The 17045-nt window shown below is 41.3% G+C and overlaps 2 protein-coding genes across 2 annotated transcripts in view; one reads left to right on the forward strand and one right to left on the reverse strand.

Moving 5' to 3' along the window:
- Positions 1 to 17045, forward strand: part of LOC126395343 (ras-specific guanine nucleotide-releasing factor RalGPS1-like) — a 304495-nt gene that overhangs the window by 56157 nt on the left and 231293 nt on the right. The gene's annotated exons all lie outside the window — the stretch shown is intronic.
- The window catches only part of LOC126395318 (angiopoietin-related protein 2-like), an 86837-nt gene continuing 72875 nt past the window's right edge, over positions 3084 to 17045 (reverse strand). Inside the window, exon 5 of the mRNA XM_050052707.1 lies at positions 3084 to 5644. Coding sequence (XP_049908664.1) covers positions 5445 to 5644 — 200 coding nt within the window. The 3' untranslated portion in view covers positions 3084 to 5444. The remainder of the gene's footprint in view (positions 5645 to 17045) is intronic.

The following is a 17045-nucleotide window of genomic DNA, read 5'->3' on the forward strand; positions in this document are numbered from 1 at the left end:
TGTTAGGCTAGTCTCCAGGGAGGGTGGGCGACGGTCACAACCACGCATTATGGGTATAAAATACTTGACTGCAAGATTAACAGTGCATCAATCTTCACAAGAAGCTTACACCCTTTTGTGGCGCTAAGCTATGAAGACCAATGCAGACAAATAGGGAAAAAAAAGAAAAAAAAACAAAAACAAAAAAAAAAAACTTCAAACTAGATCCGCATAGCAGTATGAAACTGGGTGATTACACAGATAACTTTCAGTCTCAGGAAATAGTATAATAAAAAAAGTATAATAAAAAATCAGCATTATATTTATTTCAGAGAATAATGTCAGAATATATTTCCAACTTTAACAGCCTTGAACTTATCAATGAATACAGATAAAGTAACAGATTATCTGAATGTACAACATTCTGCCCAACATGAAGCCTGCAGGTGCAGTCTAGTGACTACTGTGGAGACTCATGGTGTGCGGCGAGGAAAAGTTCAGCAGTCTGGGTTGGTAAATGTGTGTGATGTGCCATCCACCATCATCCTAAAGCGAGCTGGATGCAGAAAGCCATTGCAAATTCTAGACGTTTTATATCTTTCCTTGGCGGTGTTGAATTGTTTACATTGGTCCATGGTCTCTTGGGTCAGGTCTTGAAAAAAGGGGATCTTCTTGTTGTTGTAGTAGATGGGCTGATTCTCACGGGCCAGCCTCAAGACGAGGTCCTGATATTGTGGGTAGTGTAGCCTGGCGATGAGAGTTCTCGAAGGGACACCGTTGGCATGTCTGGCGGCAAGAGACCGATGAGCACAGTCAACTATACACTCCATGCCGAAGTGTTCCCTTCCCAGTAGAGACTGTATCAGCTCTGTAATAAACTCTGTCGTAGAGCCCTGCGCGGGACTGTTTTCTTCATCCTGCTCCTGCCCCTCCCGCTGAATTTCTGACCATTACCACCCGCAACTGCAACGTGTGTGTTACACTCCCGCCCGCACCCGCAATGTGTATGTCCACTCCCGCCCGCTCCCACAAAACTCTGAGAATTTATGCCCGCACAATAATAGAGCTGCATTGATTTTGTGTCTTCTCCCGTCCCGCAGGAGAAAACAGTCATTTTATAGGCTATTAATAAAGAGATTCATGGGGTTGTTTGTTTCGTTTCCCTGGCCTGCATGTCTTTTGACGCACTGGTCAGGAATAGCGCTCCTATTTCTTTGTTTTCATTTAGTTTTTAATGAAATAAAGGCTGTTTCATATTCTATTCTCCTCCTCTGTATTTTATTTATTTTTCTACCTTTATATAATCACGCAGTGATTGAGGTTAAGGTCTCTTTTCTAAGAGAGACCTGAATAAGAAACATTAATGAGATAAAGATAAAGCCTATGCTCAATAACACCGGCATCATCACGCCTCTTTATGTAATTAACAAATAGCAACGAGAGTAGGCTGTGAGTGGCTCAAATAACACTAATAAATAACATAAAATAAACAAAGTTAACGAATGAAACGAATGAATTTAACAAATGAATCACTTGGCCATAATATTGCTGTGGAGGAAGAGAATGTTGCTGACCGACTGCGGTCCCAATCCCGTGCGTCTCTCTTCCAAGATGCGCCCACAGACACTAAAGGCCTGCTCTGAAGGCGCACTGGATGCGGGGATACTGAAGATGAAACGTGCCAGCTTTGAGAGCGCTGGGAAGTAGAGGGCTCAGTGCGCCTTCAGACCTTGTTTGAGCTTCTTTTCCACAACATTTGTTAACTCCATCCTGTCGCTATATGCTATATCCCGATCCCGCAGTGGGTTTTTTAGCCGCCCGCAGCAAAGTTCAAACCGCCCGCTCCCGCAAGATTTGGGTTGGGTCCCACGGGACCCAATCCCAATGCAGCCCTCTACTCTGTAGTTCGCCCTCTCTTGACACCCTCGGGAATCCCGACAATTCGGATGTTGTGTAATCTGGATCTGGATTAGGATCTAGGTCTTCTAGTTTGGGTTTCAGGTGTTTATCTTCGGACTTAAGGGAGCTACAGCGGGACTTCAACTCATCTAGCCAGGTGTCGTGGTTGTTAACACCAGTTTCAAGTGACAGGACACATTCTCTGGTCTCTGTAACATCTGACTTAAGCTTTTGAATTTGAGATGAAAGACTGAAAACTTTGCTTCTAGTTTTTTTGTCTAAGTTTGTGATGGCAAGAAGCAGGTCTGATGGTGAAGATTCCTTTGATGGTGCTGTGGAGCCAGCCCCCATTGTTGCAAAACTTGCCTCGTGGATTTTCGCAAGCGAGTCAGTCCTTTCCTCGCTCAAACACACGTCCAGTGTTGTTTCTTTCAGTGCAGTTTTGTCATTCTTCTTGGGGACAGGTTTAGGAGGTATTGTGTGTAAAGTTTAGGCCGTAAAGTCCCCAAAAAATCTGTGTTTAAAATTATTATGTATGGAGCTGTCTAAACAAATGTCCACTCCATTGCTGTCCTCTGTTCCAACTGTGAGGGTGGAGGAAAGTAATCGCGCTTTGTTCTTGCAAAGTTAGCAGTTCAGCACTTAGTACACTTTATTACTCCTGTGCTTGTGAAGTTAGTTCAAAGACTTTGTTTGAGCTGCTGGTGCTAACTTGTCTGATCTTCTCTGCCACTAAGAAGAGGTTAACACAGAGCAGGGACAGGCAGGTCCTCCTCCAGCAGTGGCCCTCCTTAAGGGGGATTTATACTTGTGCAGCAGACCCTACACTGTAGCCTACGCACGTGGCCCACGCCGTTCTAAGCATTTACAGTATACTTGTGTAGTGTTGTGTCTGTGTCAGCCTGCAGTTACACCTCCAAAACACTAGTCGACGGCGGGGTTCCTGTGAAGTGCTGTTAAGTTTAGTTGATTCGGAACATACCGAAAACCAACTTTAATCATTTTACATTGTATAAATTAGCCTTGCAATGAGCAGAGATTTCCTCTGCCTATATGAAGCCGGGATAAATCCCAAAGTATAAATCCTCTGTAAAATTTAAGTAAATAAAAGCTTTGTTTCCACTGAGGGAAATGGTTTCAGCTTACATTTCTGGGGAGATGCATGTCAGACTGTGGCGTAGGGTAAGGCGTAGGGTCTATGTCGATGGAGCTCATGATATCACAGTACTCTCTCATCTCTGTTAATTGGACCTGTGATTGTAGTCTAAATGTGTGAAGGGCACGAGGGCTTTGATTTTGGGTGGTCGGAGTGATGGAATTGTTGAGGTTACCTACCTGAGAAAGAAGGAGGAGGCTGGAGGAATTTCTTAGTGTCTCAGGTATTAAATGTATCATTAAAGAATAGAACTGATTGAAATGAGATCACTGGAAACAGTCATACATAGTTTATTGCAAGATTGACAACATACAGACTATAAAAATTAATTATTTAAAAAAATTAATTAAAAATTAATTACAATTAATTAAAAATTAATTAACACACAGAATATCTGGTAGTATCTGCACACTAATATAGTAATTGCTCCTTTCAACAGACCAGAAAACCTTTTGAGGGTGGAGGGAATAACTGAGTTGTCCACACTGAACTGCTGGTTACTGTTTGAATATAGAGAAGCTGCTTTAACCTGGAAATCCTGCAATAATGGTCTATTTGTGAAAAGTATTTTTGTGAATCCTGTCTACATTTAAAGCCTTTAATCTATTTCACAATATCCATGTGTGGTGGATCTTGTTACCTTGGTGCTGGTAACTTTGAAGAATAGTTGAAGGAGTACAGAGCTGAGTCAGGATGTGGTTAAATAGCTCTGCATACAGACTGGAAATCAGGGAAACAGCTAACCTGGTTCTGCCCAGAGTTTAAAAAAATACACCTACCAGCACCTCTAAACCTCACTGAACTATTTTCAAACCCAAATATTGGATGACATTAAGAGGCGAAGGACTTGACAAGTAGAATATCCTGACAAATTAGACAGATTTACTGCAATCTTTTAGGAAATTGTTACAAAAATAAATAACCAGTTTATGTTCTGTAGAACTGATCCTTCTATATATCATACTTACAGAATATAATATAAGCACTAGTAATTACCTGAAGTGCCAGTTTTTTGCCAGCAGACATTTTTGATTTTTGGATATACACCGATCAGCCAAAACATTAAAACCACAGACAGGTGAAGTGAATGACTGATTATTTTATTCCAATGCATTGTTCTGCTGGGAAACCCTTGCTTCTGGCATTCATGTGGATACCACCTGACATGTTCCACCCACTCAAACACCGCTGCAGACCAATTATCCCTCCTCATGGTAACAGTACTCCCCAATGGCAGTGTCCTCCCAGCAGAAAAAAGCAGCACGCTGGGGGGGCAGAACAATGCATTGGAACAAAATAGTCAAAGTTATTCACTTCACCTGTCATTGGTTTTATTTTCTTGCTGATTGGTGTAAATTTCTTTGTCTTTGCAATGTGATTTCATTCAGCACATAACAGATAAAGAAATCCTTTTGTAAATTTTATATTGTATTGTATGCAGAAGTCTTTGATATGCACATCATCAAAATCAGGTTATAAACAAAATCTCCAAAAGCCCACACAGAGCAGAACACGTAAGATATTACATTCACTTAATGTATGTTTGTCTGTGCTTTTGTTGATTTGTGTGCAATGTTGATTTGACCCATAACTTTACCCTTAACATTGACGGCTCCGCAGTATCCACCTCCCCTCACATCCGAAATCTTGGCGTTATTCTCGATCAATCCCTCTCCTTCGACCAGCACATTAAAAACATAGCCAAAACAGCCATCTTTCACCTCAAGAGTATCGCTCGCCTCCGTCCATCCCTCTCCTCCTCAGCTGCAGAAACCCTCATCCACGCCTTCATCACCTTCTGTCTGGACTATTGCAATAGTCTACTCTATGGCTCATCTTCAAAAACCCTCAATAAGCTCCAGTATATGCAGAACTCTGCTGCTCGGCTACTCACCCACTCTCTCACCCGTGACCTCCTCACCCCCGTTCTCCATAAGCTCCACTGGCTCCCCATCCCCCAGAGAATCCACTTAAAAATCCTCCTCATAACATACAAAGCCCTCAATAACCAGGCCCCACCCTACCTGTCTGAGTTCCTCCATCATCACGCTCCCACCTGCACACTCCACTCTGCTGATGCCAACCTCCTGTCCCACCCCACCCGGACCAAGCATAAATCCTGGGGGGACATAATGTATTATCATTATTATTATTATTATTATTAATAATAATAATAAAAAAAAGCAAAAATCTATGCCTGTAGGATGAATAAAATAACAAAATGCTGCACAGCTCCTATTGCATTACAGCATGAGCCTTTGCAATTTCAAGCTATATTATCAGCATAAAGCAACCAATAGCAAAAACAAACAAAAAAAAATCTAAAAAGAAAGACTGACATTTAAAATTAAGAATTCATACTTTTTGTGATAAAGAAATGGAAACCCCTGTGAGATTTTTTTTTTAAGTGTTAATGGAAGGTGTTGGCATTGGGTCGTATCATCATGGTCACTTTCTTCAGAGAATAAGCTCCTCCTCTGAACTCGGCCCAGTATACCCCATCCTGGTTACGGCTGCGGTAATGCCCATTGCGGTACCACACACCATTAAGGTTGGAATGAGCACAGGCGTTATACCACCACCCTCCCTTCTGGTAGTGTGCGCAGTTACCTGGAGACACAAGAAATCAAATCAGAACTACCAGTATACCAGCTCTGATATTCTCTCGTTCAAAACATTAAATCTGGATCAGGATGAGTCTCATGTTTTGCTTTCTAGGATCAGATAATCCATCTTACTTTTGTGCTAGTTTATCAAAGTAACATTCAATTAGATCACCTTGTTTCAGATACGGGCTTTTCAAGATTACCAGATACAAATAACCAGTGCTCTAAAATGGGCTACACATCACAATGGACACGTGCTACGTAAAAAAAAACAGGTACAATAGCCAGCGTGGCCTCACTTAAAGTGTTTTTATTTGTGGAGACTGAAAAAAAGCATGGGGAATACAACTGTTAGAAAAGACTTTTGAATGTGTCATTGTAATTAATACAAAGTAATAAATAAAAGTTCAAATTAAAATACTAATCCTAAAGATTTTCATTTGAATAAATGTCTGGTAAGTCATTATAACGGAATGAGGTAACACAATGGTGACTGCCCTGATGAAAGCCATTGTGTTTGCAGTTTTATGAACTGGGTGCCTGCGGCAACAATACCAGGAAAACTCACCAGTGGCATACAGACATTAACCTCCTAAGACCTGGGCTTTGGTTTGGCTTGCATTTTAGATTTCTTCTAGCTATTTGGGGTTAGGAGGAACCAATAAAGATAATAACCAGATATTATCTTTGAACATGAAGCTCTTTTTGAAAAAAATTTATTCACACATGGGGACACTCGGTCTGAGTTTCCTCAGAACACAATCAAGACACCATTGTTTAACAAAGTGCAATCTCTTTTATTTTCAGCCTGAATGCTGTTTTCAACATTTTTCATTGTCACTGTTGCATAATGTAACTGAATGTTACTGAATGTTCTGAACGTGGATATGGAAAAACAAAATTTACAAGAAACATGCAGCATATCCTAAAACCTTGACAATTTTCTTATGTTTTGTTTTTACTTTTTTGTAAGAACATTGTTAGGAATGTCCTTTTTTTCTGTGGGAACAGTTGATCACACTTAACCTGTGTGAAAGCCTGTGTAACAGTTGCATGCAGCTTGCAAGCACAAGAACACCTTGCATGTTACACACCGGACTCAAGTTCTCCCAGGACAGCCTGTCGCTCTGCAGCGCACTGCATTCTTCAGGTCGACCACCTCTGGAAGATGTGCATTAGCCCTTCTGCAGAGGGTGATGTGGGGGACTTCCCTCATGGGATGTTTTTTTTCTGGCTCAAAATGGTCTGTGTTGTCTTCCTCCTCTGAGAGGTCTGTACTGTCTTCCTGTACATTGTTATGCTGGGCCAAGAATGTCTTAGCCACTTCCATTCGAAATTCAAGAAATTGCATGATGCCCTTTCTTGGTGTGCGGCATGCTGTGTGGTCTTGGCGGTACAGTAGCCAGCTGTTGGCCAAAGCAACATCTGTAAAGTGCATGAGCATCCGAAGCGTCCACTTCTTGGTACGGACGCTTATCCTGTAGTTACTGATCATCCTGTCTATGATATCAACCCCACCCATCTTGTTGTTGTATTCACAGACAACACTTGGTCATCTGATAGTCACATATCGTTTCTCTTTCTTGTTCCATCGCTGGCAGTTGTCTTCAGGCTGTGCATCATGAGCAACAGACAGCATCAATACTGGTTTGTTGTCATACCACTTTACAACACAAATGTTCCCATCTTCAGTGGTAACTTGTGCTGAGGTGCCTCTTCCATTCTTTTTCATTGTTTTGTCACTTGGTAGCTTCTGTACTACTTCAGAAATCTGATTCTTGATAACTGTACCAGTCAAGTACATTTGCTTCTCCATTATTCAATTCACAGCTTTGATGGATGTGAAGAATCGGTTGCAGTTGTTGGGATTCACAGGACCACAGATGATTTATCATTTGGTAAAATCTAAACTGGAGATTTAAAGGCTTTTTCCTCTGCATGCTCTTTGTTCTCCAAACAAAGAGAGCTATGTGACACCGATCTCCACAGGAGGTCTCACCTCACACCTCAGTGAGACACAAGTCTCACAACTTGATTGGACAGGACTTTTACAGTGACATGTGACTCTGTGATGTCACAGGCCTGCAAAGATCTGCTCCCTTCAAACAGATCTCTCTCTCTTGCTCTACAGCTGCGGAGCAGTGCACACCTCTTTCCGGCTGGGCCTGGAACAGCAGAGGCCCAGACCCTTGCTCCATAGCCCCAAACCACTAAAGGGAGGGCAATTGATCACAGACTCTCTTGCAAACACAAGGTTTGCAACTAGCTTTCCAGCAACAAGGAACTAAGTGAGTTAGCACCCAGCGTCTAACTCTGCTAAACCCTGAGCGACCAGCTTCCTCGGAGTTTCACCTTTGGAACAAAGGACCCAACAAAGACTGCACCTGGAACCATCTTCCCAGCCTTCTTCTGCCGGCTAACAAAGCAGCACACCACCAAGTGACTCTTTCTCCCATCCATTCAAGGATTGGTAACGTAAAAACTGGGCATAGCTTATCACAGCTTTACAGGCTAAGCAAGACTGTTTAACTTGTATGTGATTTAATGCTGTCATTGAGTTATTGTTGTGATAGTTTGCAGTTAGGTCATTGATTAGTTGGCTTCGCCAAAGCTAAGTGTTTAGTTTGCTAATACTGTTCACAAACAGATTGTTGCACACAACTAAACAATCTCTGCACTAATCCAGACCATTTGCAACATACGTCACATTGACACAGATTCATTAACAAATAGGCTTTCACCAGAGCTACACCCAAACAGGCATCTCAAAGTTCCCGCTTCTTTTCCTTTGTCCTGTCCACACGGTCAGACAAACACCTCCCCTGACCTGAAGCAAGCCTGGATTCAGCCATTTTGGTAGTCCTCTGTTGTCAGCCATATTGTTTTGTAGGCCAAACGGCTCATTAATCACCACACCCGCCTTTGTCTTTCTCTTCTTTCTCTCTCTCTCACACACACACACACACACACGCACACACACACACACCAAGCTTGTATATAGTTAGCTAGAATTTGTGTGTTTTGGTTTGCTTCGCTAGTTTGTGAATAAATATATGTGTGTTTTGGTTTGCTTCGCTAGTTTGTGAATAAATATAATTCTTTGGAATCATACCTGCTGTCTGATTAATGTTGCACAAGACTGAATGAATAGTCAACCTCTGCTGCGTCAAGAACTCTGAGGTCCTTCAGGCGTTACCGTTAATTTTGGTTGTTGTCATTAATTTAATTATTAATCAAAACTCCAAATTAATAGTTACGCGTATTTCATGAGACTGATATCTTTAACTGGCTATCATTTTTCCCTTTACGGGAATGGTGCCCCATGAGGTGATTTAATGTTAATTAAGTCACATTATTTAACATAATTATTAATTATTATTAATAATTATTAATTATTTCCGACAGCCAATTAGATCCCAACATTTTGGTGCCGCTGTGTGAGGTAAATATATGTTGATCCCAACACATTTGGTGCCTCCGTGTGAAGCCCTAATGTGTTGACCCCAACATATTTGGTGTCCCTTGGTGAGGCCTAAAAATGTTGACCCCAACACAGTACACCTTTACCAGGACGGAGAGTTTCAGAGAGACGATCAATGACCAAGCCCCCCCAAACCCAGTTCCCCTGGTTCCTGAACCTGCGCAATCAGTGCATCTGCACCCTGATACAACTCAAAGTCGAGCATGATGCCTTCTGCTGAAGCACAAACAAAGTTTTTCATGCCAACTGGATTTGGCTTCATTGGCAGATATTGTCGATATGGACAAGGTCCTGTCAATGGTATCATCTGCTCATCAATAGAAACACACTCGGGTCTTGCCTGAAACCTGCAGCCTTTCAGAATGCAGTCCAGAAAAGGCCTCACCTTCTAGAATTTGTCAAACCCCCTCAGGTCCTCTGGAATGTCATCATCAATGACCAGCTTTATTGATTGCCTCAGTTTGAAAAATCTGTTGTGTGTGAATCTTTCTGTGATGGCTGGGAATCTTAACGTACTGGACCAGTACATCCGGATTTGTGGGTATGGCACACAGGACATCAAAATTGAGGCACCAAAGAAATGATACACCTCGTCAACTGTTGTGTTGAGTGGGTACCCACTCCGAGCTAGTGCCGTAGCATTGGAGCAGTATACAATCAGTTTCATCAAATCTTTATCAATATAATGGTTCACATAGTCCAGTGCAGTCCATCCTTCTCTGTCCTGCTCAGTTTCCTCCTCAGGCTCAAATTGGGCTAGGTTTGGTGTCAATTGAGCAGCCCTCCAGCGCACCCCACGTCCTGCAGAAACAGAATCAGAAGGAAAATATTGCAAAGTAAGTTTACACATATCTCCATACATGGGATTCACTGAGGTGTATTGCCAGAGATATCACATAAAGAATTCAACGTGTAAGAACAGGTGGTCCTGGTGTTGGCTCTTCAGAGTCATCGTTTGGGCCTTCAGACTCAACCCACAGCGGGATGACGTCTGGGAATGCATGATATGGCAATGCTACGGTCTGAACGATAACCTGTAGACTGGTGTTGTAAATTAGCCCCTTGCAACAATGACACAACACAGTGCATCTTGTTCTTTGGCAACTGTATGTTTCAGTTCCACTGTTACTGTGATTTTATGCAGAACAAACTAAATCACTGGCTCACCATTAGTTTCACCACGGAGACATTTACGTCCCCGGCTGGCCTCAGTGGGCTGTGGAATGGGGTCCTCATTCCCACTCCTCTCCTCACTGCTGCTTGGCTCTTGTTGTGGAGGATGGTAATCAGCATCCTCAGACAGTTCCTCTACCTCTGAGTTGTCCCCAGCAATTGTCTCCAGTACTAATTCCAGTGCCTTTGACAGAGGAATACGCTCTGGAAATGATATCATGAGAAAAATCAAAGAATCAATGTAAAGTTATTTATCACACATACAGTGTCAATTTATTTATGTTGTAAACTATTGTAAACTAATGTTTTCTAACAAAATCTTCCCAAAATACATTTTCACACTGACATTCTTTGCTAACATTTTTACATTTTCAACGAGGCTGAGTCCCACTGTCCACGTGTGGATTTTGCAACATGGTAGATCTTTACTGTTACAAACTTTTGTCAAATTTGCATGCCATATTAACCATACAACACTATTATCCATACCTTAACAAGAATCAACAATGAAATTCTGTTATGTTTTTTACCTTTTTGACGTTTTGGTCGGGTGTGGCTGCCTGACTTTTCTGATGAGTTGGCCGCCATCTTGAAAATACTGTGTGAGGTGTTTTTCTCTTTAGTCACCACCAGATGGCAGTGTAAGTGTCCACATTTGTGGACAACAGGTTCCAGTTACACAGAATTAAGTATTATGGTGCAGACAACCAAAAATGTGATGTCCACGTATGTGGACGCCAGGTCGTAATCTGCTCTCACACACACCAAAACATACATACATGCACACACACATGCAACTCTTCTATCCTATGGTAACCCTTTCATCTTGCCAGCTGCAGGACTCATAAGACGAGCTGATATAACAGTAGCTGTGGCTCAGGTCGTATAGTGGGTCGTCCACTTATTGTATAATCAGCAGTCTGATCCTCAGCTCTTCCTGTCCACATGTTTAAGTATCCTTGGGCAAGATACTGAGCCCCAAATTGCTGCAGATGGCTGTGCCATTGGTGTGCGAGTGTATTTAAACTGAGTAACAGGTGGCAGCTTGTGGGATAGCCTCGGCCACCAGTGTGTAAATGGGTGAATGTGACTCTGTAGTAGGCACTTTGAGTAGCTGGAAGACTAGCATGGCGCTATGTAAGTGCAGCTCCATTTACAATTTACCCAAATAAACTGAGTCTGGTCTCAAGCCAGTCTGCCAACAAATACACTACAGCCACTGCTTATCTCCATAGGTGCCACCAAAGACAACGCAAAGGAGATCTTAGAGATTGTAGCTTTAAATAAGTTTTATTTGATATTGACAGCTATTTGAGGTATTTTTTATGCGGCCAAAATCCTTTATTTTTCTTTACTGTACTAAAAGGCTTAATAGGTAGCCTAATGCCTACTGAATTTACTTTATCACTGTAACAGTTCAATATATTAAAGTGGACCGGTTATGCTTTTTGGGGTTCTCCCTCTTCTTTAGTGTGTATATAGCATTTTTCTGCCTCTATAAGGTCTGCTAAGTAAAAAAAATAAATAAAAATAAGTCCAGGCTTAAGGGAGGTCTGTCTCCCCACAGACACACAGCTCCTGACCTACCTGAAACAGCCTGTTTGAATTTCCCGCCTTTTCTTCCGCAAAGTTATTTCCTAACAATGTACAAATTAGTAATGCACACAGTGCCTGCCTGCTGGCCACTGAGCTGCACCCCCAAACACACCTGCTCTGAGCAGAGCCGGAGCAGAGGCTGCAGAGTTTGAACTGTTGAGAAGCTGTTAAGGAGATGCCATGTCTAGGAGACGCTGCTTTCTTCATTGTGACCAAAAATTGCCCTTGTTTGGACTGCCAAAGGATGAAGGAGCAAACACGAAGTGGTTGGAATTTATTTTTAATACAATTCCTCCTCAATGCAACCTGGACATTTTATTGTGTTCCCTCTATTTATCTGATGATTGTTTCACAAACTGGCAACAGTTTACAGCTGGATTTTCAAAGCGATTTCACTTGAAAGACGGGACAGTTCCCACTTTGTTGGGCAAATCTGGAGATTTGGGATCACAACCTGTAAGTATGCTTTATGAGTTGTGAACTTGTTGTGTAAAAACAAACCAGGAAGCTGCTACAGAGTCTTTAAGTGTGGAGTAGATGGCTGTAGGAGCTAACATTAGGCTGTACACCCAGTGCTTAGCTGTAAGTCTCGGCTAACTGGCTAACCAAAGCTGTTGTTTTGAGATGCTTTTGCTACTCGGCGTACAGTAAGTTAAACTGCCAACTGGGTGGTCTCAGTAAGATGAATTTAATGATTTAATTGTGGAGACTCTAACAGAGCTAACAATTTTTCGCATGTCCATATTGACAAAAGTTGAAACATTTTCTATGTTCTATGTGATGCCCGAGCTAAGCAGCTACTACCGCTAGCTCAAGCGTTAAGCCGACAATGCGACAGCAATCAGACCTGGGGTCGAATTAAGACCTTCATTTATTTGTCAGAATTTGTGGCTGCACGAGTTTGATTGTGAATCGGCTTTTGAGGAGGACCTTTTATGCTTTCTCCCTTTTCCTTTGTGTTTTACACAGCATTATAGCTATAGGCCTTGGCTAACTGGCTAACCAACGTTATTGTTTTGAAACGCATTTGCCACACAGCATGCAGTAACGTTAAGTTAAACTGCTAGTCTCGGTAAGATGAATTTAATGATTAAATTGTTGAGAATTTAACAGAGCTAACAATGTGCAGCATGTCCATATTGACAAAAGGGTCGACATATGGTATGTTTCTTTATCTGTACTATCTGCACATTTTGATTTAATTCATTATCATCTTGCAGTCTCTCATCTGCGCTTTGTGCCGGGGCTGAACTCCTAAACATACACACATACACACACAAGGTAACCAGTGAACAGACGAGCAGCCGCAGTGGAAACAAAGTGAAAAAAATTACTCAAGTTGACGGTAGCTACACTCGTTACTGTAAGTGCAGTTAAACCTTGGTGAGTAAGAAGCCAATACTTCATCAATACATGTGTTCAGCAAGCATAAACATGTACACATGTAGCCAGTGACATTCAGTATGCTCTGTCCACAGTCTCTCATCCACCAACACCAACGTTATGTTTTACACAAGGACAGCACACCAGTTTGGCTAATAATAAATTGTTGCTAATAAGCTCAAATGGCAGCTGTCTGTATGTAGACTAACTTAGTTTGAATTGGGCAGATACTTTTAAACTTAGCTGCTGGCTGAGACAGCTCTCTACCAGCACCAGTGTTACTGGTACACAGTGAATCACATCAGCAGAGTGGGAGCAGAACAGAGGACAGGAAGAATGACTTATAGTGACTACTAAAAACTAAACCTCAATCAGTATTGTGATGTCAGGAATATTATTTATACAGTGACATTGCTGTTGTAAAAATTACTGTTGCTGCTCTGGAAAGAACATTTAATTATATTCAAAATATTCAATAATTCTGTTCTGCATGTATTTTTTTTTTATTAATATATTTTCTAAAAAGCAATTATTTAGAAATGAAAAGGACAGACAACAGTACCAATAAAGTACCGAATCGATAAGGAGTATTGATAAAAGTAGTAGTAATGTTGACTGTTTTCATTTGGTGCAATATCAGTTTAGGATGCTTGATTTTCATTTGTCTTTTAGAGTACATCACAGCGGGGCCCTGCTGCTCAACACCACTACAGCCAGGATGCCAAACGGACCCTCCACAAACCGTCTCAGTGGGCACACAGTCTGTGGCATCTCAAAAGATGGTAGTGATTAGCACATAGCCCTACAGGGCTACTCTGAGGGAGCAACCTGAGAAGCAAAGGTACGTAACACAGAAATTATATGTGTTTTTGTTCTTGAGATACAGTACCTGAAAATATTTTACAGTACTGATATGCTGTTTCCCAAAAGCTTCAGGATATACATTTCTGCACCACATTATCACATGCTTTTGACTTTGTTATGATGTTAGAGCAGGAAAAAAATTGTGTGTGTGTGTGTATATCTATATCTATCTATCTATATATATATATATATATATATATATATATATATATATATGTATATATATTTTCATATTTCAGTGTGGTTAGTGCTACCAATTTTCACACGGGAGGTCGGGGTTCGAATCCCGGCCAGGGCGGACATCATCCAGTAAGGGTCCTAAGGCAAGACTCCTAATGCTATACCTGCCGACCTACATAATAATTGTATTACAATACAGATAGAGTCATACTGGCTCGGACGTTGCCCGTGTCAACAAGGTCCGCGTCAGTTGTCATTTGAAACCAGGGCAATCTGATGGCGAATGGGTTACTGGAACAAGATATATATGGACAAGGGCGGAGAACATGGAATTGATGGATGCTACTATACCAGCAACCCCAGAGAGAGGGGATATATGCAGAGAATGTGGGACCTATGGATACTTCGAAACCCACAATCAAGAAGAAACTAAGAAACATCTGGCAGCACAGAGTTCCAACATCTGTAACCGCCAACTACTATCACAACTAGAGATCAATGAAATACTACAACAGTGCTACGGCAAAGGGGAGCCAGGACGCCAGGTCAGAAGGGGGATTTTATCATCCCCCCACAATGCGAGATTGGGTACCAAGCCCCAGTAGATACAAACAGCCTCAATGAAAGAGCAGCTGACCTGAAAAGGAAGATCGTGAGCAAATTGGAAATCTGGAGCCTCCGACATATCCTGGATCGAGTTGCCAAGTACCTTCAGATGATCTGCTAGAACAGCAACAACAACATAAGAAATATAGCCGCAAGCGGCAATACCGGGGTTCAAGCCAGCATGGAAATTTAAAACTTGAGAGCTGGGTAGAATAAAGAGCTTTGACAGTTCAGGACACCTGCTTAAAAGATTACCAACAGGTTTTATGACAATCAGACAGATGCTCATTCATTTATGTCCAAATCTTTATTGGGCCACGTTCTTCTTTGGAAGCACTGTCGCTTCCTATTGGTCAACTGCAGAAACATTTTTGGACATGCATTAATGGCTTAATTAAAAAAGTCCACCAAGTTTGGTGATGTTTGAAAAAACCCTCACAGATTTATGGCCGAATTTTGTGAAAGGCCTTTGCACTTATTTGGAACTTGTGGCACCCCCTATTGACCGATTTCAGAATAAAGGTTTCATAATTATTATTTAATTGGACACTTTATGGACACCACAGCTGTCTGCTGTTTTGCACATACAATCACTTGCACTAGATGTGCTCCCTTTATCCACTGCTCATTTTCATTCACTGCTGCTAATTATTATCCACTTCCTATTATTTTTATTATTATTATTATTATTATTATTATTGTTATTGTTATTTATCGCCGTCTCTTGTATTTTTGTACTTATTTGCATGCCTAGTTATTCAAGTTTTTTAAGTTTAAATTTGAAATCTTTAATCAGACTCTTTCTCCTTGACTGCTGTAACACTGGAATTTCTCAATTATGGGATCAATAAAGGTGTATCTTATCTTATCTTATCTTATCTTATCTTATCTTATCTTATCTTAGCCTGCAAGTTTTGTAATGATTGGACAATCAATTTCTGATTTTTAGTCTGATTTGTGTTACTGCATGCCCATTTTTTGTATTTGTGTTGCCCCCTAGTGGTCAGTGTGAATGAAGCTTTAAGGATATGCACCTGAAACCTCTTAAGACATTGCTTGCAAGGTTTGTGATGATTGGCCCAAACGTTGTGGAGTCATTTGCTAAGCCACGCCCCCTTTAAAGTTTATTGATGAATATCTTCAAAAAGCAATCAGATATCTATAACAGTAAAACAGTTGGTGATAAAATTCTGAAAATAATCTCACATCATTCTGCTGATTTCAGGTATATTGTCAAATATTTTGGTGACATTTGGTCAAAAATTTGATAAAATAGAAAACGCTGTGCATACAGTAGTAATTACAACAAGATAATGAACATGACTGTGAGCTAACCGTTAAAGCGATCTGAACACTATTTGAAACATGTGACATCTAGTATCCAAAGTTTGTGGCAATAGTGGTTGCATTTAGATGAAGACTTTTGGAGATATTAATGTTAATTGATACTGCATATTCTTAAAAATATAGAGTGATGGACTTCTGAATTGACTATAGGTTGCAGTGCGACAACGTTTTGTCACCATTCAGTGGATGTGCTGAAAAAAATTCAGCTGTGTAGGACACACTGGTGATTTATTATGATTTTTTGAAGTATGGACTTAGCCTGGAAATACAGACCCAAATCTAGAAAGATTTAGGGTCTGGCTATGAGTAATGAAAATGGCCCAACTCAAGGGGCGGCACCAAGCATGCATTTAAAAATATCACTGCACACAATTGGATAACACTACGACCAATCAGACAAAAAACTTAGAACTTAGCTACCAGCAGAGCTAACTGGTAGATTAGACTCTTGCCGTATCCGGTCGGCAAAATAGCAAAAATGCCCTTCTTGCAAAGGAAAGATTCAAGCGCCGTCTTCTGTTCCTCTTTTAGAGAAAAAGCCAAGTCTAACTCGTTCATTGTAGCGGCCAAAGCCGTTTCAAACAACTGGTGTTCATCCGTAGCCATCTTGCAATGTTTACTGACTGATTCCAGACTTCGTCGTCGCAGTGCTGTCGTCATCTGTTTAGCTCACCTCTGGCCCGCATATATCAGATACACCGATGTGTTTGGTGCAGCTCGGCTCCAACGGCATGGGTAATGAGCATCATTACTGATTGCCAGAGTGACTCGCTGG

The sequence above is a fragment of the Epinephelus moara genome, chromosome 9 (genome assembly GCF_006386435.1).
Source record: "Epinephelus moara isolate mb chromosome 9, YSFRI_EMoa_1.0, whole genome shotgun sequence".
NCBI lineage: Eukaryota > Metazoa > Chordata > Actinopteri > Perciformes > Serranidae > Epinephelus > Epinephelus moara.